Source organism: Anneissia japonica, unplaced genomic scaffold (assembly GCF_011630105.1).
Source record: "Anneissia japonica isolate Jap-2015-1 unplaced genomic scaffold, ASM1163010v1 scaffold288153_len396733_cov185, whole genome shotgun sequence".
Lineage (NCBI taxonomy): Eukaryota > Metazoa > Echinodermata > Crinoidea > Comatulida > Comatulidae > Anneissia > Anneissia japonica.
The window spans coordinates 44,689-70,115 of NW_022705851.1; the positions used below are offsets into that span (position 1 = coordinate 44,689).

At 34.0% G+C, this 25,427-nt stretch overlaps 1 protein-coding gene across 4 annotated transcripts in view; it reads right to left on the reverse strand.

Annotated features, from left to right (window-relative positions):
• LOC117105922 (paladin-like) overlaps positions 1 to 20,915 on the reverse strand; it is a 50,575-nt gene extending 29,660 nt beyond the window's left edge. For 2 of the 4 annotated variants that reach the window (XM_033247225.1, XM_033247224.1), the window contains exons 1-5: positions 13,068 to 13,402; positions 11,010 to 11,253; positions 6,512 to 6,691; positions 5,617 to 5,772; positions 756 to 995 (exon numbers count right to left, since the gene is read on the reverse strand). In XM_033247225.1, coding sequence (XP_033103116.1) covers positions 756 to 995; positions 5,617 to 5,772; positions 6,512 to 6,691; positions 11,010 to 11,253; positions 13,068 to 13,093 — 846 coding nt within the window. In that variant the 5' untranslated portion in view covers positions 13,094 to 13,402. Of the gene's footprint in view, positions 1 to 755; positions 996 to 5,616; positions 5,773 to 6,511; positions 6,692 to 11,009; positions 11,254 to 13,067; positions 13,403 to 20,801 lie in introns of those variants that run through there. The other 2 variants (XM_033247227.1, XM_033247226.1) reach the window with 2 other exon arrangements.
• Positions 20,916 to 25,427: the final 4,512 nt, after the last annotated feature.

Consider the following 25,427-nt stretch of genomic DNA (forward strand, 5'->3'; position numbering starts at 1 on the left):
GGTTTTCCCAGTATAAAGAATAAAATAAATAAATAACAAAATTACCATCATGTATTCTGCTAAATTTAAAACCAATCAGCGTTACGTAACTTTAGTATCGTGGCAACTAGCCCAAATCACCAGATTAGTGAAATATAAAATATACAAACGAGCAATTAGCATATTCACACACATACAAAAAAACAACAGGCTCCATCTTCTTTATTACCATCTTGCATTTTGCCAAGTTTGAAACCGATTAGACCTATCAAAGCTTAGTTATCGTAGTAACATACCGGTAGCTAAAATTACCTGGCTATAGTGCATTATTAATTACGCAAATGAGCAATTAGCATATTCAATCAACAACAAAAAATTTAGATGGATAAAATACAACAAAGGCAAGGCCTGACAATATTTTTTATTACCTTAATAAAAAGACAATCATATGCAATATAGACTGACACCATAAGAGTTTTTAACTCACACACATAGGCAACATCATCACATTCTACTCCAGTAGACAAACATTTTTCTAACATGGTTTGGATCTATAAAGCTTCATGATTACGCAATAATACATTTTGATGGTAATTAAAGGTATGTGTTTTAGTTCAACAATTAGGCCTACAGTGAAATTAAGGGGTGTTTATTTGAGTATACTTGTATCCATTTTACACCCAAAATATAAATGCTTTCCTCAGGTAAATCCCTTCCTCGAATAAATACCTCCCTCGATTAATTGCCCCCTCAAAACCCATTCTCAACGTACTTACTTTAACAAGATTAAGGAAACTGTCAACAGCGACATCTGAAGGTGTGTTGCCACTGCTACAAGGGAATCTTAAGTATTTCGTGTTTGGCCGAGGCAGTATATATTGGGCAAAAACTTGTTCAGTTGTCTGGAAATCATCCAAAAACTGTACATGATATTTGTGGGGATCTTCCATCAAGTTCATGACGTCGTCATAAAAATAAAACTGATTGTCTTCATCTGTCGTTGCAATCTCAACAACCTGAAAAGACAAAATTATAATAATTATAATAAATTTTACAAAATTAAAATATAAAACATAATTTTACAAAAGATTAAAAAAATTTGTTTTTTTGTGTTGTGTTGAGCAGGCACCTTATCTGCATTGCTCATTTCAACCAAGGAGCATCAGTGGGTACCTAAGGAGGTTTGAGTGCAAATTGTAAATTTAAGGGTGTTTTGAATTTTTGAGGACCCAGACCTACTGTAAATATATCTTTAAAAAAAAAACCAATGGGTCTAAAATGAAACATTCTATAATACTTTGTAAAGGTCTTGTAAAAAAATGATTAAATTTTTGTGACCATCCGCAGTATGGTGTGGATCTGAGGACCATTTAAAAGAAAACGTCTCAGACCACATGTGTCGAAAACGGATCAACTGATCTGAATGAAACATTCGGAAAAAGTTTAACCAAGTTACAAGGAAGAAATTATTGGCGACAAGTAAGTCAAAAGGGGTAAATTGAAAGGTCATTTCAATTATTGAGGACCCAGACCTAAATATCTCTTTAAAAAAAAATCAATGGGTATAATTTAAACCTTGTATAACAGTTTGTTAAGGTCGAGTAAAGAAATGATTAAATTTTTGTGACGATCCGGAGTAGGATATATATCTGAGAACCATTGGAAGCAAAACGTTCAAGAACGCATATTTCGAAAACGGATCAACCTATCTGAATGAAACATTTTTTATTAAGATCCCAGATGTAAATATATATAAAAAGATATATATTTATTTATTTGTTTTTGTCAAACTCATTATTAAAAACACAAATTCGAAATATGACCTACTTACGACGAAAAACAAAGGAAACAACCATACAATTAAACAACACAATTTGATAAAATGCCTGTATTAAAAACTTGATATATTTGAAAAGTGAGTAAAGTTTTCGTGCTTATTAAATCATATAATTTTTTTAAAAGCCTGAAATGGCTGCCCTTGAAATCCACGGCATCTGTCTATCATTACCTAACGTTTATTGTACCATAAAGCACACCAAACTTATTCATCTCACACAAAAAAAAAGTCACCTGTTAGGTCAACAAAACAGATGTTTTGATGTTGAACTCACTGCATTGTTGTCAATAATTTTGCATGATGTGATAAAATATTTGGAGGGAATTTCAAGATAATTTATCAGGGAAACTATCAAAGAAATGATAAGTGCTGCGGAAACACGGCCTTAAAGATACTGACTGCGGTAAAACATGGTCAACCCCATAACAATTTATTGCAAAAAAACAGTTTCTAACACAATATTTTAAAATAAAATAGTACAATATTATTTTTCTACCTTTAACTTTCGCCTCAATTTGATTTCTTAAATTTTATTTATATCATAATTAATTAAATAATTATCAATTTTATAGATAATTTTTTTTGTTTGTTTCTTTGTATAAAAAAAAATGTTAAAAAAAATAAATAATTTTTGGTACATATCACTTATTAAATAACTTTAAAAATATTTTACTTGAACATAGTGTAAACTAACATTGAAAGGTGGTATCATTTTAGTACTTCAGTGTTTTCCTATGCTCCCGTAGCCAAAGTATTAAAATATTAATAACACCTACAGGTAATTGGAAAAAACGTTCAAGGTATTAAAAGAACTTTTTTAACTTCAGAACCTCAAACAACAGAATAACTTACCTGCTAATATTAGAACTACTGCAACCGAAAAAAATATTAATTAATTCAAAAATTCCATCTATATTACTTCAAATGTGATTTAGTTAAGATTTTTACCATTTTGATATATTTTTACTTTTTTACTGTCTATATGTTTACATTACTTTTTCAGTTTAATTACTTTTTACTTAACTTTACTTTGTAACTGGACGATTTTGAAAATCAGCACTGAGGTACTGAAAATGCAATCCAGTAAAAATAAAGAATAAATAAAAAAATACAGTATTTAGGATTACCTGAATTTCCTCAAATGGTTAACCACCAACTAAGTAATTCCATGCCATTTCTGAAAAATTATATGCAATGCAATTTCTGCATAGTGCTTGAGCACGCTCCAGGTGAGTTAACATGATATCTTTAGTGTATCGACATAAACGTGCACATTACCCATAAAATTACAAGCACGCTTTTGTACTGATTCAATTTCATGAACAACTAGTCAGGATGGTAAAGTTCAGTAATTGGTAGTTAGTGAGCATACTGACTTTCCTCAGTTGGCGTACCAAATTTGTTCAACTATTAGGTATTATTTCGGAATAAATAATGTATAAAATAATACTAACAGTTAAGAATAAACAGCCTAGATTTATCTATAGTGTAGGCCTAAATATTATCAATGCATCACATTTAATATTGTTTTTAATTAAAATCTGCTCTGCTATCTCCCTTCTCATCATCATCATCATCATTAAATTTATACTTTAAAAGGATAAGAATCTCCTGTCATCTGTTCAATGGCCAACACAATTAAACATCCATGTTGTCAGGCCTGCAAGGCCAATTGAAAGAAACCATCATTCTAAAGGCAGATAAATATTTCAAGGTTGCTGTAATGGATTGGACAGAGTATGACAATTTTGTTGGACATGATGAAGCTAAATGTTTTCATGTGTACTGTACACAATGCAAATGCGCTTATTTTAGAATAACCTGTTAACATGTGATCAATACACCATTATGCTAACGGGAATCGCAGGACTTTATTAAAAATAATGTACTAAAGACAAATTGTTAACATAGCCAAAAGCTTTTAGCAAATAGGGCAATTCAACTGATATATAAACGCTTTACTTTCTATATATTTTTGTGGTCATTTGGGTGTAATTACACCACTTGTGTTTTCTTGTCTTCAAAATGATAAATAAATATATAAATGGTGGTTGACATCACAAATAAAAATTAAACTTTGGACTACGACAGCCACCAAAGAATCATTATTTTGTCACCATGATTCAGCTTAGCTTTAGCAACATTGATCACACTAATGAACTGAATCTAGTAGACGAAAAGTATCAGTAAAGTTCCGTTTAAACATTGGCTTATCTTGAAAAACAAGCACTTTAGGCGAAACTTCTTTTATACCTGTTTTGCTAACTTATTTTTTTACAGATCGTCAGAGGAGGGTGGAATAAAATAAAAATAAAAATTTGGTTTTTCATTTAGCAAATAGTTTTGCCAAAAACAAAAATAAAATTTTATTGGTAAATGTAAACAGTGTAGTAATTGGATGGTTAAATGCTTAAAATTAATATAATTAGAAAGAACTATATACATATCTTATTTTTTGGAGATTTCAAGGCAGCGGTGGGCATAATAAAGATAAAGAAAAACTTTTATGTTTTTTATGAAATTTCCATTTTTCGTGACAGCAGGTGTGCTAATTGGCCAAAAATAAAATCTTTTCTTTATTAAAAATCGCAATTTTTGGCGATTCTGCTAAACAAGGTACAAAAAAAGTTAGATGAAATTCTTTGAGAATATGGAATATATTTAGATAAGAATAAAAATAATTTACATTGACCAACTTATCTTATACCCTATGCAGACTATACTCTCTTGCAATCGGTTGCGATGTAATCGATGGTAATCCAAAACTGATTACTCCCGATCGCAATCAACGAACGCATTCAGACCAACACAAACAAACTTTACATTCTAGGGCCTAGGCCTCCGGTGTCTAGGCCTATGTTGCCTGACCTCAGCCAAACAGTGCCTGTGAAATCTGTTGTGATTCGTTGCGATCAGATTCTGTGGTAATTGGGAGTAATAATGATTGTAGCACCCAATCGCAACGGGTAACAATTTCGATATCGATTACATATTGACTACTATTGGTGAGCTTTCAGACACGATTTTACTTTGCGATTGGGTGTCGCAATTGTTACAACTGATTGCAATGCGATGCTAGTCTGAATGGGGTATTAATTTAAAAGGAATTACTTATGAAAATAATTTCTGGTGTACAGAAAATAAGTAAACTATGAATATATTGCAAGCTGTTCTTGTTTCAATCAAAATTTTGAATCTAGAGTCTTATCTAATCTGAGATAAGCGGTGTTAATTGAATTTCTTCTGAATTATACAGGACAAAATATAGGAAACTAATAAGAGATACTTGAGGAGTTCAAATTAATTAAGTATATTATGTATATATTAGTATGATATTAATCTTCTCTCCTCTCATAAAGGTAAAAATGAATGATTATCTACGACTCCATAGTGCTCTGTTTATATTGAAGCGATGACAGCCTGCCAGATTTCCTTGTTACATAGTAACTATTAAGTGGAGGACCAATAAACATTTATAATCATTTCTACTAAACTGATGATCACGGTACATACTAGTCATAAAGTTCATTTCCTGTTACCATGTTTCGTAACTCTCTTAAGCATTGCTGATTAAATTCAGTTTATGCCATTCAGTTTAAACTGATGATCCTCTTGCAATGAAATACGCAACATGTAAAAAATAATATCTAATTAATTTATGTGTTTGATAATTGGCAAAAAATGTTCTAATTTTGTTTTATTTGATATATAAAAGTAAGGAATTCAAATAATGAGCATTACTGATTTTTTTAAAGTTCAATATTTGAATATATTAGTTTTTTATGAAACTGTATACATACTTCTTTGGCTATAATGGCTTCAATCTCAGTAGGCCTTCCTCTGGACGAGATGTTCTGCAACACACTGTCCTTATTACGAGGAGTGTATGGTTTCAGGTCACCTTTGTGACTCAGAAACAACACTGGCTCATCTCGTAAATTCAAAAATATTACATCCTACATATAAAAAAGAAGAGAAAAGAGATGGAACGTGAAAAGCTGACTCGTTAATTTAAATGTAAATTGTACAAGTACGGTATATGTACAACATCCGTACGTTCAATTCCTAAAGATAAGTATTTCATAAATATTTGAATAGTTTCATCTGGTTTCCATCAAAAAAGGCTTGGTTTATTATCGATAAAACATCATGCTATGTTGTTATTTTCCCAATTTTCGTCAATAATACAACATTTAAATAACTTGGTGATGGTCTGCATGAGAAATGGCCAAAATTGTAAACTTTGATGGCTGATTTCTCAAATACTGTTCTTTAAACAGCTGTATGTTCATAAATGTCGGATTTAAATGATTCTTTTACCATTTTATAACTTTAATTTTACTGCTTATCCCTGTAAAAACAACTAAAAATCAATGTTTGTGAGAGTGACTGGTTTGATTTGTCTTTGCTACATATTAAATGTTGGTTTTATAGAAATGATTTTGAAAAATAAATGGTGAATGTATTACATTCTGAAAATGGTTTTAAATGAAATATTTCCTTGAATGAATATCGTTTAACTTTACACAGACCTGATCTGGTATTAAAATCAGTGACTCATATCATTTTGTTAGAGCATGATATACTGAAAGTCAATACTGAATTTATGTATAGTATCGTTAATTCAAACAATGCTAGTATTAAGTAAACTTTAAAAAATTGAGACGCTTAATTAATTTGAAAATAATTGCTTACCTCAATATTTTCTCTCTGTAGAAAATTCATAACATTATGAAGCCCATTCCCACTTGGCTGCCCCATTCCGTAAACGGGAAAACCGTGGCCGGCAGTTCGGAAATTAACAACGCCATACTTCGGTAATGTGTTAATCTCATCGATGCCTTTGAAATGGTCCAACACTAAAAAGTACATTCCCTGCAAATAAGAAATGTTTTTTTTCTTTTATCAGATTTAAATTAACATAAGAACATGCTAAAAAATAACAATATCAATAAGACAAAACCACTACTAGCAACAGTATTCAATATTGAAATTAACAATTTTAAACAATTCATACATTATTAACAATGAAGATATATAAAGAAACTAAATATAAAAGTTAGCATACATTTTATGTAAATATCAAATTTCTAACAATATTTAAAAAATATCAGTACTGAAACTGATATGACAAATAATTTATGACTATATATTTTATAATAAAATATTCATAAACATGACAGACAACCAATGGCTTTGGAAAATGGCAGTTGCATGCTGAATTAATAAAATACTGGAAAGACGACGTGCAAATCAGTTGATTTAGAAAGCCAATGGCAGAGTAGCTAATTGCAATAATTCAGCTGTGTTGTAATTAAAAGCATGGAGATTTTTTATGACAGGTTGTTAGTCATCTGTATGGGTTTTATATTAGTGAGAGGTTTCAGATGATACAACGACTTTTCACAGATGTTGGAGATGTGCTTGTAGATGTCTGACTCAAAGCTTATTACTTCAATGATGGCCATTGTTGAGGTGTTGTGATAATGACTGTACATTGACTCGCGCTGCTCATTGACTCGCGCTGCACACCGGCCCGCGCTGCACACTGGCTCACGCAGCACAACAGCTCTCGCTGCTTACCTACTCAAGCTGCACGACTCGCGCTGTTCATTAACTCGCGCTGTTCCTTAACTCGCACTGTTCCTTAACTCGCACTGTTCATCAACTTGCACTGTTCATCGTGCTGTCGACTCGTGCTGTTCTTCGCCACCCACTGTACATTGACTGACGCTGTTCATAGACTCCCACTGTATATTGACTCATGCTGTACACCAACTAAAGCTGTACATTGACCCACACTGCTGTACCGCGACTCACACGGTACACCGACTTGCGCTGTATACCGCTCGCCCGCTGTTCACTGATTCATACCCTGTTCACTGACTGGCACTGTTCACCGACTCGCTGTTCATCGACTCTCACTTTACTTTGACTCGTGCTGTTCATCGACTCGTGCTGACCACTGACTCGTGATGTATTGACTCTATAGGTAACATTTTAGTGTTATGGTCACCCAGTGTTGAGCTCTTCCAGCCATTTTTCATCGTCTCTTTTTAATGTTCCATCATACTTGTCATTTTAATATTAAGACAATAAATCTCATCTGGTCAAGCCTTTGTTGACTAAACTGACAACCCCCTCAGAATGTGTTTTAATGGCTGTTAAGAAGATGATGTTCAAGTAGTCATCTAGCACCAAAAAAAACCAAAAAAAACAAATGAATAAAATGTGGAAGCTACAAAGAGTGAACAGCCAACCAAAGTTCAAATCAAAACCAAAGTCCATGAAACTACTTTACACAAATCATGGTAGAGACATTCTTCCAATCCCAGAATCCCGAGTTCAAATTCTGTCAAAGACTAAGATTTTTCTGGAGACTTAAAACAACTCCCTTTCATGCATAATTTTAAGACTTACTAATAGTATAAATGAGAGTAATAATTTAATGCTAAAATGACATTTGGTTTTCAATGCTTTTATAACAAATTATTAGACCCGGATGCATCTTTCTTGGAATCGATCTCTTAGTGAGCAATTAACGGATACCGTATAACCATATTTCGAATGTATTCTCGTATTCGAGTAGCCTAAAAACAGGAATACCAGTATGTCTTTGCTACAAGAACCATACTAACTGCACTAGTTGGTTGGTTTCTAATTTAATTATAACCCACAAAAATTTGAAGATATTATTTTAAGGGTCATTTTGGAGGGGAAATGGGTAGATAGAAATCTTTCTTATTTTGGATACTCATTAGTATTACACTGTTCTTTCTTGAGGTCCAGGGTATGATCTTATAAATTACATTAAATTGCAAAAAAAAAATTAAAAGAGATTCCATATTAAAAAGATGTTCTAATATCAGCATACCAAATAATTCTGGCTAGCCTATTTAGTAAAACCTGGAGTGAATTAAGATGTGCAACTGTGCAATTGACCATACTGTACTACAATAATTGTAAAAAGACTTATTGACGGCTTGGGTAGTAGTTCAGTAATGAAGGGGTATCATATGGTGTTGACAACGTAGTACGCTATTCTTTAACTGATCTACCCTTCAGGGAGGTTATGATGTTAATGTCGCACAAATCAAAAATCCCACGGCCACAAATACAAATGCTGTAAATGTCATCAAGTTGGCTCAAGAAATTATGTATAAAACTAAAAAAAAATTTCAAAAATAATTTTTTCCAGTGGGTGGACAAAATATGTTTATCTGAACACACAAGAAATAATGATCAAATTATGCGGGCAGTGAGAGGGAATCATAATGCAATTTATAGTAATGATCTCTAAAATGTCTAAATTGACCAATGAGTTGACAAGCAACCAGAGTGCTATGTTAAAAGACTCAAGGATATTCAAAGGTTACTACAACAACTGTCTCTAAGGACTTGACCATACTTGCACTGTAGTAGTGTATTAATCGTTGTCAATCAACTATAAATTGTATGTATCTGACACTCACATATGAATATTAATGACTCACAATCTTCTTACATAATTAATGATGAAACACTATTCTCACATAAAATTACCTTATTCATATTCATAAATTAACACCTACATAAAATGCTTATTCACAATTATCACCATCTTAATGATGCATATTCATGATTATCACCATCTTAATGATGCATATTCATGATTATCACCATCTTAATGATGAATATTCATGATTAGAGAGGTTTCGCAATCCCATGAAAACGATAACGAAAGCATCATCATTTTTGTTAAAGTTTTAAGCTGATCCCCAATTATTTTGGTCACAGAGCATTGGGTTTTCGTGGATTCTTCATGATGATCAGCGAATATGCTCGTAAGTAAAAAACGAACATAGTTTTGAAAATATTTACCAACTTATGGTTTGATTTCAAACCAAGAAAATCTATGACCATGAATGGAGTTATTGATGGATAAAAATTAAATTGAACAATTATTAAATGTACTGACTTTAAAATATGAGAAATTGTACGGTTTGCTGTTGACAAAAAAGTTCAGCGTGACCCACAACACTCGCGCCAGCGTCCAGCAACTTTGTTGTAAACGCAAAATGTTGTACAATTCTCAATGCAGTTGGCTTGTTGGTTCCACTGAATTTCATCATTTAAAATGGTGGAACATATTCCCAACATAATATGGACGAAGAGTAGGAGTACTATAGGTAGGCAAATCAAGTTCAAGTTACTGTACTGTCATAAAATATTATAAATTAAACAAGAAATATTTTGGTATTGATTTTCAAAAACAACTTGAAAGTGTACATCACTAGGTAGCCTACCGATCTACATAGGCCATCCATAAAGGCCTACCTAGTAGTAGGCCTAGGTTAGCCACATCAGTGGGTTAAAAAAAGAACACAATATGATTTGACAAATTTATTTGGTTATTAATTTTTCTTCTGGTATTGTCACCTAAAGCCTAGCTAGAGAGTCCTAAACATAGGCCTGCCTACACATCGTAAATATAGCCTTCCAGCTGAGGCTAACCTAGCCTAACACTATGTTTTGTTATGCAGTCTAACTGTAAACAGGGAGGAACGCCAGCATCTGCCGGGGCTGAGGTCCCCGACGGGGTGTTGTGGGGGGGAGGGGCGATGCCCTGATGAGGGGTCAGATTTCCAGACGAAAGCAAAGTAAGTGAGTCAAGCTTTGATTAAAAGCATTTGAAAGACCAGGGGGCGAAGCCTGCAAAAATTTAGGTGTTTCAAAGGCTTATTTAATCGATTTTATAGTCTACTGATATGTACAAAATACATAATTTTTTTTTCTCCCTGACGAATTGTGCTTCATGTGTCCTAGTTCCTCGGCCCTCCCCCCTGGCGTCACCCCTGACTGTAAACGACTGCATACACAAAAGCTATCATAATAATAGAATTATATAAATATTCACACTATAACATAATTAAATGCAAAATAATAACTTCTGACGACTTAATGCAGATATTTATTGGCATTTACTTTTGAAATAACTTTTTTTTTCATTATACAAATTTGTTCAGTGTGTGCGAAATAGGATTTTTATAATTTGCGATAACGAGAACGAAAATGTGATGCATATGTGACGTAAGGCTTGCAACACCTCCCTATTATCACAATCTTAATGATGCATATTCATGATTATCATTATCTTAATGATGCATATTCATGATTATTATCTTAATAATACATATTATAAGGCATATTGTACCTGAATCAAAGCATGTTCTGAATTTCCTTCACTGATTGCTCCAAGAACAGGTTTTTGTTTGTCGATGTTAATTTGAAATTCTTCGCAGCAATCACGACTGATAAGTACGGGAGCAACATCATTTGTGATCACATGACCATTCCACTTCTCAGTGTAAACAGAATTCCTGCGATTAACTTCGGTTACCTTGAGCTCGGGTGAGGATGGATGTGAGGACACACTACTTCCACTACCCATAATGCACCTTGTTTTATAAATTTAAATAAAATAATTAAAAAAGATATATTATTCTATGTGAAAAACCATAGAAAAATAAATGGGTCTTAAGTTCGAATTAATGCAAGTTGCAAAGAGAAGTAAAAATATTATAATAATTAAAATATATGGATTACTGGAAAAAATGATGTGTGCAATAATGGCCTGATCAAAATATTGAAAACTTTACTGTAAATGTAATCTACAATGAGGCAAGTGGTTGGCGCAACGGTTGCTGCTAGGACTCACAACCCTGAGGTCAGGCGTTTGAAACCGTCGCTTTGCAAGTCGCAGTGTCCTAATAGCTTTAGGCAAGACACTTTATCTGTTTGCCTCTCTCTATCGAGGAGTATAGATAGGTACCAGCAAATGCTGCAAAGGTAAAACAGACTGTTGTGCAGGAGGAGTGGTGAACCCCTACAATCCTTGCACAGTTTGGCCCAAACACCAAGGAAAGAGAGATGGGTACTCCGGGCTATGAGGCCAGAGCTTCAGGTTACACCTAAGAAATAGAACCAACAAAATGAGTGACAAAAAATATAGAATTATGGAATAAATAATTATCTACAGTACTGCAAAGGTTCGATTATAGAACCCCTTCACCAATCATGTTGGATACATTTTTATGGCCGTAATTAAGGTGTGTACTTTACAAATATGCCTTTTCTTTGTTGTACATTTAACTAAAGTTATGGCAGGGACAATGTAATTGGTCAGAAGATGGTAAAACGTAGAAATGAGGTGTCAAATAAAGGAGATCTACAACAGCCCGGGGAATGCCACCAAATGCAGATACAGTAGGTGACCAGACGTGGAATGAAGAGTCAGTGAGGGGTAGCGTCATCGTAAACTGTGTTTAATGTAATTTTTTTCTAGGGTATGACCATAAGACTAGGCGTGAGACGAACAGTCAGTGAGGGATAACTCTATCTTAAACTTTTTTAAATTAATGTAAATCTGTTATTTTCAAGAGCGGTCAGTGTGTTCATTCTTAACCCTACATTATGTAATCATGCATTAACAGCCGTAGCAGCATATCATAATATAGGAAGAGTGCAAGACTAAGAGACTAACAAATAAAAGAATTCACTATAAATAGATACATTTGTTTATCTATAAAGCCACTAAACCAATATCACTCTTATCTGAAATGTATAGAATAAATTTGTATTATCTCACCTACAAATCTCTAGTTCAAAGACAAACAAACATAACAAAAATACAAAAACGATAAATTTACATTATATACTGAAGAATTTCTACTTTCTATAATGTCAGAATAATACCATAATGGATAATTTTTTTGATACATCAATTCATTTTCACTTGCTTACGACTTTTCTAATCACATCAGTGTTTCATTAAAACTGAATTTGTATTACAGTACAACACTGATAATTTACAGTCTTCCATTCTACTCTACTTTAATCCTACAGCACACAAAATTTATATAAAATCAATGTATAGTGCACAAAGGCATTGGAAATGGAAAATGCTTAATTTCAGTATTTGTTGGGATAATTTTTCTTTTATTATAAATACCTTTTTTAATTATCCATATTATTTAAGTGCTTGTCATACTAAATAACAACAAAACAGATTCTTTTTTTTTTTTCCCTTTGGGATGATCAATACCAAATTTAAGAAAAAAAAATCAGCCTGACATGTACTATAAGACATTGTCAGTAAAGCTGAAGACAATCCTTACATTACTGTTATGTGCACAGTAATTTTATAATACATGGGAGCAAGTTAAAACTTGGCATTTGAAGACAATGAGGCAGATACAGAAAAGTGTCTTACCTAAGAACCCAAGCTAAGATCGGCATTGGCTGCTGGATGTTTTAACGAACACTCGCTCCAAAGCATAACTCTTTTCTGACGTGCACACGGTTATGAAGCTTAATTATTTGAAAGCTTCAGATATTTTTAATCGTATGATAAATTCATTGATAGATGACTCGGTATACTGTATTTAATTTTGTTTTGAGTAATTACACAAGAAGTCCTCCAGGTATCATCTAAATATCATTCTTTCATCACAGGCACAATGAGGTAATTGATGTTGGATATTTTCGCTTAGATCCTAAAAATACGGCAGTCAAATTTTTTCGGTTAGATCATGGAAAGACGTTGATAGTTAAAATTAATGTTACGTAGCTGCAACGGTGATGACTTAAATGATGTCAATCTGGACATTTAAACGACCAACTTGTCATTGCATTCATTACTTGATGGCAAGAATTATGGACACTTAGATTAAAAAGCTTTTCAATAGCATGGTTGCCTAGCAACAGTTAGGAATATTCTATTTATTTAAGTAGGTACTTTTTACAGTTTATATGATGCAAAAAAGAAGAAAAGAATAATACAGATTTATGTGAGAAAAAAGTTTTATCAAGACCACCTGTTGACAATTAGTGTCAACAGTATATATTACAGAATCAATAAGCTATAATTAGAATACTTACATATATTAGCATATAAAGAGGTTAATTTATGCATTTAGAGTAATGTAAAGTATGTGTTGCGCATGTGAGGTTGTCAGTGCTATAATTATAGATAGCTGCTTTAATGTATTAATGCTGATTTTTTAGTAAGATGAAGTACACCATCAATAATTAATAAAATATAATGTATTTACTAGTAGACTCTTGTGATCCGTGCACTAGAAAAAAACATATAATAGATTGCTAATAACTACGCAAAAACTGTTATATATAAACCCAACCCCAAATCACATTCTCAACCCCCTTTACAATAAGTCCTCACCCAAAATCTCCATCCTCAAAACATTTGAAAAGATAAAAATTAAATTACATATAATATAAGCAGGGTTCTCACCACGCTGGTCGGCGGTGGTTTTCAGGCTGCCGACCACCACTATTTTTGGAAGTTTTTTTTATATAGTGGAAAAAACAACATACTGTAGGTTAACAATACATTCGTAACACGACTACTAGAGTAGTAGAGTAAAATGCTTGCTACAAGACAAAAGATATCAATTAAAACATCTCGGTGGTAACGTTAATTTGAAATCTTACTGCTATGCGTAGGCTTAGTATTGTTGAATTTTATTGAGCAACACACAATCGAATCGGCGTCGAATCAACGCACATGGGGAAACCCCTAATTATTTGCATGAATTTCTGTAAACAGTTTACAACTCAAACACAGAGGTTTGTTATTCGTAAATAGGTGTTAAATTATAGGAGGTGTCTATACTGTTTGTTAAATATTATATTTTTTCTATCTTAATATTATTCTGCCAAGTAATACAAGTTTCTGTATTTTATTATATGGACCAACACCATTTAATAATGGACCGCAATAGATACTGTAGGTAATTGTTAATGTTATACTTGCGTCTCGTCGCTGGCGTTTGGCAGAACTTTTCCGTTTCTCCACAGTTGCTGTGTCTTTATTTTTCTTAATTGTTGGAATGCATCGGACTTCAGTTTTAATTTATACTGTAGTCCCAGCTTTCTCTTAATGATGCTCACCTCAAACTGACAACTATTAAACATCCTTAAAAATCACTTTTTCCATACAATATTGAAAAAAAACTTCAGATTTTATAATAATTTTATAATATATAGAACATATTTTTTGTGAAAATCGTCAGTTTTAAGTCTTGTCAGCTGGTCTTTAAGTTAGTATGTATTTCAATCATTAAATATATTGAATCACTGTGTTAACTTTTGAAAAAGTGGAAATAGGCATAATCGTTTTCTTTTCACTCTACTCACGTCATGAAAACGTACGACTTGCGTGAGGCTGTTTATTCCCGATGTCTGCATTCACCCCAACCCATCAGTACTTAGTAGAGTTGATCACGTGCTCGCTACATAGAACAGCAAGGTCTTTCTCTCTAATCAACTGTCAATGGTGTTTTGGTTAGTGACAACATGTTGGAAAATATGTTTTTGTGTTGACTTATTTTATTTGTGATGATTAAATATCTTACAAAAAATTCACACATATTCTATGCACTATGATTGACGATGTTGTTTACTTCTTGCTCCATTCTCCGTAGAGTGGATCACATGGTCCCTGTACAACATGGTATTTCTCCTCTATGTTCCTCGCCCTCCATCTGGGCTTCACCCGACTATGGTTTAGGCGTTTGTGTTGTTAATTATGTGGGTAACTGTATTTGAATAATAATTAAAATTGTATTCACTTTGTAATGAATAAATATCGTACAAAATACAGGCTTTTAGGCCTAGAAGAATATCTTTTTGATTTTGTGGTTAATGGTTTTATTCAGCATGGAAGTTCCACGTTAAGGCGTAGGCCCAGCCCAGGCCTGGCTAAGTGTGTTCTTTCAAATGACCCGAGTAAAGTAGTAGAGTAAAAAAATATACATATTTCCAGCTAATAATATCACTTTTTTTATTTGAAAAGTTACACAATGATTTAATAATTCATTTAATTGAAATAAAATGCTACCAAGTCAAATACGTTTTAAAAAAACAGCAAAATTATAATTAAACAGCTATTACGAACTTTGTAGTTTATAAAATACATGCAAACTAATTCGGGGATTCCACATGTGCGTTGATTTGCTGTTGTTTCAGCCCGTGCCTTGTTCAATAATGAGTAGAAATTTTTTTTTTAAACATAGATTTGTTTTGGTCAAGCTTGTATTTTGACAGCACTATTTTTGGGAAGATTAAATTTTCATACACCACAAAATCATGGGTTCTATCATATAGCTATGATAACTACAACTTTTTTTTTTCCAGCTGGGGGGAGGAGGTGGTGACCACAACTCCAAAATGCCGGTGAGAACCCTGTATGAAATTATATAATAGGTACTGTATACAGTGGTGTTGTTTCAGGGACCCAAGTAGGAATGAGGACAGACATAAAAAAAGCATGTCCAATTAACCAGGATGTTTGGCTTTTAAGTATATCTTTTGAAATTTTGTGTATTATAATGATTATCATTCTACAGCACTATGAGTGGAAATGAATTGGAGCATCAGAGTAACCCCCTTCTTATGAAAGATGCAATTGAGTCCTTTAAAGTATGAGTGTTCTCTGAACATCCAATTCTACAGTAATTTCATATCCAAGACTTGGATTCTACCAACCAAAACCTAGATGAGGAGAGTTTAAAAAAAAAATTGATGAGGGGAGGAGGTATTTTTTTTATGGGGGGGGGGAGGGGAAGGATTCAAATCCAAAACTAGGTCTAGACTAGGCCTAAATTCCGGTGAAAAAATCAGACATTACTTGAGCATCAAATTCAAAGGGAAGGGAAAAAATTATAGTTAGTAGGCATAGGCGCCTAGGCTTTGTTCTTTACCTCGAACTAGGCAAGCCTTTGCCTAACTTTCTTTCTTGATGTCGTAGGTTAGTTTTTGCCCAACAACAACCAATCCAACCAAACACACCCATCACAAGAAAGACCACCCACATGATGTAATGTATGATGTAACAAGTTATTTTTAGCAGCAAGAGTCACTGTGAAACATATGAGGCACTGGGCAGGTCTCTTCAGGGACAGACCACAGTGTCGCCTATTTTTAGTATTGTGGAACACGCAAGTCTTCACGCTGGGAATAATTGATCCGATCAGCCCCCCTGGGCGGGTCTCTTTAGGGATAGACAACAGTGAACGTCTATTTTAGCCGCAGTAAGCGAGCAGTGTATTTTTAGGGACAGTAAACGAATGGGCTTTGTAATATCAACTTTATAGCGACCCCAATGTCTGATCTAATCAATTGGAAGAGGTTAAAGTCTGCCGAATTTCGAGCCAATTTCTTTATATTTTGTGAATTTTTTTTTTTTTTTTTTGCAGTTAAAATAAATGATGCAACAAAAAAATTAATAAAAAATAAAATTATTCCGGCATCAATATTTCCAAAATTTTTGATGGGGGCGGGAATAATAATCTAATAAATTTTTCTATTTGCCCTAAATAAGCGCCGATGTTAAGGCTGTAGTTGGTGGCACCCCTGCCTAACTACTCGTCATACTGTTGGCCTGCTGTATAAAGTACTGTACGGTTGTTTTTCATAATTAAATACCGGTAATGTTACGTTTAATTGAAAGGTGACTCAGTCATATAAAACTACAATGTTACTTAATAGTGTAAACCTTCCGAGTCTTTGTAAATTATTCAATGTAAATATTTGCAACTCAGGATTTCAACATTCTCAATCTCATTTTAATTCCCTGTCTACTGTAGACTTAAAATATTATTTGTAAAGTAAAAGAATATTACTGAAAACATTAATGTAATAATAATTCATACTATATGAAATTTTAGTTATTTTTAATGAAATTTTTAAATTATTATTCATTGGAACCAAAGAAATTTTTTCAATCATATTGCTATGTTTATTGTCCATCAATGTATATTATACAAACAATTTTAATTAAAGCCAAGAAAATGTTTGGCTTGTTGAAATTTAATACCACATACAAAGATTAAATTGTGTCTAAAATTCCATTATAAATAAATCAGTCAGTTAGATGTTGTTAATTAAAATGAGATACTTACCTAAATAACGAAGATGGAATTCATGATCTAATACATTCAGAGCATATTAATTGATAAGATGGCATGCTTTGTCTTATCTAGGCAGTTACTCACAAATTAGAGTGACATAAAACATAATTACTGTATTGCATAAACTTAAAGGTCATCTACATCAGCGTGAAATGTATTGTTTTAATCCCAGTTTAGAGAAACATTTTTATTCTCACAAATTCAACATCATAGAACAAAAATTGTAAATAAAATTCAATTTACTTTTAAATGCTGCAAGTGCCATCAAATATTAGCATACATGGAAAGGGGGGAGGGGGGCTTAGGGTACATCCCACATAAAACTAAGCTTGCGCACCCCCCCCAAAAAAAAACTTTCTGAGAAATATATTTTGCTCAAGTGGTTGAAAACTACCTCATATAACAATTTTCCCAGCTAATTTATCCTTCCTCCTCACATCAAATTTTAAAAACAATGTTGAAATACATTAATAATACTTACAATTTAATGCTTGAATTTAAAGAAAAAAATGTAAATTATGTAAGTCTATAAAATTACATAAACATACTAAAAATATCAGGCAAATAATAGTGATGTAGATGTTGGTAATTAATGACAATGATGATTAACACTTTATACAAAATACAATACAAGAAAAGAAGACAAATGTCAGCTTATGAAGGCTTTCACTACAATCCTCATTACTGCAGGCGGTCCAGGTTCTCAGTTGTTATCAAAGATAGTGCTCTCTGCGATTTACGCGTAACAAATAGAAGCATCGATTTTTGGCAGAAAAGTATAGAAATCACTTCTGGGAGAGCCAACATCAATCATGCTTTGGCCACACATGGGTTCTCCCACTCCTCCCCTACCCAAAAAACAAGGGTGTATCACTTTATATTTTTTAACATCAACTATAAATGTCATGTGTCATTTCTTTTTAAAGAAACAGTGAGCGTCAAACGTTAGATTTTAACCAATCCTGAGATGTCATGTATCATTTCACATTGATCCATTAATTTTCAAAAACACAATAATTTTGGGATTTGCTTTATTTCATAGCATTAAGCAATAATTTTGTATATATATTTTTATTAAGATTTATTTTATTTAATTTCACTCCTCCCCACCCCCAACAGCCTAAATGCCAATACCACGGAGCATAAATAAAATACAATATAAAATCACTATAAAAAAATTTGAAAACACTAACCAAGCGGTTGGTGCAGCGGTTGTGACTTGGACTCCTAACCTTAAAGCCGGGGTTTGAAACTCTCGCTGTGCAAGTCGCTTGTGTCCTTGGGCTGCAGCTAAAATATTATGAAATTCTCCCAGGGGACCTTACGTGTTCCATATGTGCTTGATCCAATGACCGGGGGTAACGAAAATTAACGTAACCAGAATGTGTTAATCAGTGTTAAGTTATACACGTTACCAAAAAAATTATGTGTGTTATAATAATACAATATTATTTTAATCAGCAGATGGCATCGAGTTGTCAACCGTTCGCAGGGAGCGGAGTTGGATTCGTCACCCCGACGGTTGTACGGCCATCGTATGAGTCAGTGAGTGCTTAGCTTAACATGAAAAGACTTGGGTTAGGAGGCCAAAATTACAAGAATACAAGGCCGAAAGTACTGCTATGGTAGGAAGTTGAAACATGGTATAGGAGATACATTTTTTTTGGTATTTTTAATGCTGAGAATAATTGAATCCAGCATATTATTTAATTAAAATCATATTTTTTACTATCTACAGTAGGTCCCTACTAGGCTTATTTATGAATTTAATTATTGACTATAAATAAATTATTATTACTGCACTATAGGATGGCCTAATAATTACAATTAGCTGTATTTTCACTTTTAAACATAAAGTAGATAAAAAAGATTCATTGAGCTAAATTAAAAAAAAAATCTTTTTTGAAGCACAGCCATGATCCATCTTTTTCAAAAAACAAACAAATGGAAAAATAAACATGTAGGTTATACATGAGTCATTGTAGGATCCAGGGAAAAAGTAAACACTGACTATATTATGAAAAGAATTGTCAAAAAGAAAAATAATTTGGCTAATTAAATGTGGCAACTACTGTGTGAAAAAATCTGGGCCAAAATGATTCAGGGCTGAAAAGGTTCTGGCCCGAAATGACTTGAGCCAAAATGACTAAGAAAATGGCATTCTTGGACTGTAAAAATAATTTTTCGAAGCAGTGTTCCCAGAAGAAATTATACTTTCCCACCTCCCCCGCCCCCCCAACAGGGGCCCACAATAGGGGTCCAAGTTAGTTAGGGCCCTGTGATGCCAAATAAAATGACCTCTTGTTCCAGAGACTGAGACTGACCGTAAGTCAATTTATATAAATAAAATACACAGATGGTTAAAGCGGTTAAGTCAGGGGCACTGTAACCTTCAACTCTAGGCCTAATATCTGGTTCAAAAGGCTCACTCGCCAATTGTTCCAGATAAGTACTTTAAACCGTAGGCCCAGTGTACGCATTTGGCTCGTGTGAAGACCCCAGTACATTCTTCGAGAAGAGTAGGGGGGGGGGGGGAGGCTACCCTGGTGTACTGATCCATTAAGTCCCATGTTGTTTAATGGCTCTACATGGAAATTTTCTTCCGCCGCCACATATGGACCAAGATCACGTTATGCCAATTAGGATAGGACAATGATTAGGTTTATTTATTAATATTGGCATATCCTTGGCTCTCGTGCCTAAAGAAATGAAATGAAATCTACAAGCATTAGGATTAGTCGATACAAATAGGGAGTTAGAAATAAAACATGATGGTTGGGCCATGCTGGATGTTGATGCTGGTTGATTTTGGCGCTCCCTGGAGTTGGTGAGTTCAGTGGGTACGATCGATTACGACGTTACTCTACACACTGAGTAGCTAGTACTACTACACGCTGTCACTACACTAGTAGTATTACTGGGCCTACGCAAATTGTTGCGTCATTTCAGAAAGTAAGTTAATGTTACTGTTCGTAGTAATTAACCTTCTGGGAAAAAAAACACCGTTCACGTACCTGACATCTGTATTGTTATTCCTCTTGTAGCTTCTACAGATTATTTTCCCTCTACAACTGGTAGCGAATTGCAACGACTTACCTCTGGCCAGACTTTGTTTTGATTGATTAAGTAGTCAGTATGTAAGTATAAGTATGGTTGAGGGCGCTAAACCTCTATCAATGACCATCAGGACTGATGATTGAATTAACAAGGGTTGCTTAAATTCAAACATAAAATTAATTTAACGATAGAAAAGGACTGAATATACTCAATATTTTTCTCCTTTCATTTTTTTTTGTCGTATTCGTGCAAATTGCAATTTATTTTTTCATTACACATATGGACAGTTAAATAATTAACTACAAAGTTCTTTACTGCATGATGACTATGACTATGAGCAAAAATTCATGATTCGCCCTATTGAGCGGACTGCATAGTCCTAAAACTTTTTGTGCCAGTAGATTTGCGATGGTCTTAAACTTTGACAAAAAACGTGATTAATGAGATAAAAAGCGCTTAATGAGATATCGGATTTTTAAATATTTAAGAACTTGGCGAAATTATGGATATAGGGGTAGATCAATGGAATTAACAAATTTCATTGACGTTTGCCTCAAACTCTGTCCGAGCAAAAAAAAAAGAAGCATTTTCAATTCCGTACAGTACATAGTCGAACAACAGCCCAATGTGAATAAATGGGTTTTAAATGTTATCATGTTAGTATAACCCATTAATTCACATTAGGCTGTTGCTTCGACTAGCCTATATCATAAGTTTACCTACCGGTACCTGGTTGCTACCATCAGTAATGAAGGTGGAGGAACAGAATCACAACAGAAGATGCGAATAAAGAGTCTCCATTTATGAAACTGAAACAGATCTACACTGTAAAAATAGCGTGGAGCGCATTAAACACAAAGCTCCACGCAGTGTTGTCCCGTTTTTGGTGACACTTTGGTGACACGTTTAAAATCTAAACGTGTTTAGGCCAGGATGTTGGACACATTCAATAATCACAAGTCTAAGAAGAATACTGCAAATCAGATGGACATACCTTATCTCCAATGAAGAAATACTCAGCAGAACAAAACTAAAGCCGATCAGTAGTGAAGAAGTGAGAGAAAAAAGATGAAAATGGATTGACCACGTGCTAATAATGAAGGAGAGCCATTGCATCGCTGCACTTTCATGGGCACGTCACCAGAAGGAAGAAGGAAAGTTGGGCGACCAAAAACATGTCGCCGAACAGTGGTAAAAGAGAGGGGTATTTATACTAGGTGGACATCCTGGAGCGAAGCTAAACCTGTGGCCAGAGACAGGGGACGTTGGAGAGAGAGCCTTACAGCCTTATGGGCCACTGGGCCCGAAGAGGATAAGTAAGTGAGTGTTATCATGATTTTAAAAATACATCAAATGACGCCGACATTATTATTATTATTATTTTAATTACTCTTATAATTCTGTGTAATTTTTTTTCAATAATACAAACACATGCAACAGCAATAAATAGAAAAGAGTATAGACATTTTTTTGTTCTTTTGATTGAACGTTTTAAGCTTTATTTAATAATTTGTATTATATAATATAATAAAAATAAAACAATGTGCAACAAGAAATTAAGTTTTAAGTATTATCTTAATTACAATAGGCCTATATTACGCTTATTTTGTAATAATGCTAATTTTTGTACAAAATTCAAAACTCCATTGTTCCAAAATAAGACACTAAAATACATCACAAAACGTGCTAAAAACACACCAGCGCCTGGATTGGGGCCTTCAGCCCCTTCGTTACGCCACTGATCCTTTGTAGTTCCGCATTTAAAATGTTCGCCCTCCCCCCCCCCCCCCCACCCCAGATGGGAACCACCCTACGCCCCTGTATCCCTGATAAGTTTCTAAGGGTTCTAATTTTGTTTATCGGTAACACTTGCTCCTATGGGCTTCTGTGGAAATTTATCATTTATTAATGAGTTTTGTTTCATAATATTATATTGATATTGATAAAGAAAGTCAAAATCAATGCCCGGGGGGAAAAAACCAATAGTGAACCTAATCACTTTCGAGGTCATCCCAGCATTAATTGACAAAAATTAAATAAAAACTTAATAAGAACAACATTGTTTATCATTTAAATATTAAAAATAGACAAAAAGATCATGGATACCATAGGGGCACATGCATGGGCGAGAATCAGCGATCCAGCGAGCAACAATGCCTACCACGATCAGGCAGGACACTAAGTCATCCTAAGAAGCCGATCCCTACTTTACCTCGGTTTAGGTTTACGTGGTTGTGTTTAAGCAACTACTATTTTTATTCCATTTGTAAAGGTACAGTATGGAATAGCACACATACAATTGCCTTATCATCGTGCACTGGCAAATTCTATCGTTATAGCAAACCGTCTCGATTACTTTAGAATCCACTTGTCAACGCTAAAATGCAAAAAGCATCTTTCTCAGAGGAATTATGGCCGTATCGAACACAACTTACATCCACGAGCTAAAGTCATGCTAAAATCAATTCTAAAACAATTTATTTCTTGAATTGAAGGATGCCGTTGGGACAGTTCTCTTGATAGATGACGACAGGAAAGGCTCACCAAAGACTATTAATTAACTATTCACCGACCCTAAATTCTTCAAGGGGCCTTAATCTAAAAATCATCGCAATGCAGGAAGTCTTGTTCAGGTAGCCTGGGGAACACAAACTAATGGCAATACATTTATTCAAGGAAAACATGCGCAAATAAGCGGGTGTCTATACTGCTTTAGTGTATTTTAGGGGTTTCAAAAGCTTTATTCGATTTTGGAGTCTACTAATATGTGGAAAATACATATACGTTTTTTTTTTTCTGCCTGACGAATTGTAGTTTTTCTCCAAGACGGGGGACTTGGCCCCCGGCCCCCGCTGGCGCCACCCCTGACGTCTTGTTGAAGCAAGCCGTACCGTATACCAGTATTCTGTCTCACCCACCCGCATCTCAAGTTTTTTTCTCAACGCATCGTGGAAGTTAGTTATATACCTAGTTCGTGTCCATTTTAGTTAGTTGTATACTGGTTTATTGTGTCCATTTTGCACATGGATTTCAATTTTCTTTAACGCCTCCATGTTTCCCCAACGCGTTGAGGCAAGTTGTTTATTCATAACCACCAGCATTCTGTTTCACCACAGGGACAACTTAAGTTTTTTTCCCAACGCCTCGTGGAAGTTAGTTGTAAACCAGTTTGTATCCACTTTCACCCCACCGGATTATAAACTTTCCCCCAGCTCCTTGTCGGCGAAGCATTGTCTCGGCCACCCGTGTTTTCATACCAGAATCCATTTTCATTCCTCTGATTTCAATTTTTCCAAACACCTCGTTGAAGAAATTGTCTCAAGCACCCACCTTGATTTTGTGGCAATACCAACCAACAAAATTGACAGAAAAAAAGTTTCATCTCATTTCCGACAATATGTATAAGTGTGTATTTGTGAATATGTTTGTAATCATTATGGCGAGTGTTTAACGCAGCGCTACATGTCAGTCTACACCTGAACTCTATCCACAGACCACGCCTACTACTGCCAAATAAAAAAAAATTGTTCGAATTTATCTCTGCTTAGGTGCTTCACAACTTCCTACATGATTACACAAAGCAAAAAACAAATTATGTCATACCTTAAATTTAAAGCCTACAGTATTTATTGGTCTAGGCAATTACAGTTACAGACTCGTTTATTGGAAAGAAGAAACTTAAGTAACGTAACAAAATTCACATGTAAGATACATTTGGAATTATAAACAAATTGAATAATGTATGGTAAAGATGTTGCGGCGTTTTTTTTTATAGGAAATATTTTTCTTGTTTAATTTGAGGAGGAATGATCATGGAATGATTTACTTAGTGACTTAGTAATTAGTGACAACGTGTTACCATTTTCAGCTGTATGCATCGCCCTTTGGTTAGGGCCTCTGTCAGATAGGCCTATCCGAAGTATCAGGTTTAATTAAGGGCCCTTCATTAAAAAATAATAACCACAAGGGGACAAGTTGTTATTAAGTATTCTTTGCGGTTACCTTATGAAACATTAGTTAAGACGATTTTGTTTTTGTACATAAAATTTATGTTTTCTCTCTCTCTCTTTTTCTTCATATTATTCGAAAGTAATTACTGTATCTGATTTAGTTAAGATTTTCGTTTTTTATTTTGGAAGAATTCCACTGCCACTGATTCTAAAGTGACTCCTAATAAATAAATACCATTAATCGAATGTGATGCGCCAGATGGATTGTCTTGCGCCCTCACTATAGAAAGATAATTCCGTCGCTTGTGGAACATGGATTTTAACGGATTGTTTAATGTATACATTTATAAACTAATTTAGCTTTCCAACAAGGAGATGATTTATACTCTACTTTGTGTCATTGACATTCCCGTACGTAAAATGATCTACAACATTTTCCATTCTGAAACCCAATTCGGTCCATAGAAAGTCGTAAATTAATTCAATCAGCGTGCGGTCTTCCTCGTAGCGATGTTCTTGGATCTAATAGTAGGCCTATATTTCTCACACTGCCAATGTTGTTAAATATAGTACTAATTATGTTGTTCTGTTATAATCCTAACATCGCATAAACATTAACCGGTTTGTATTCCT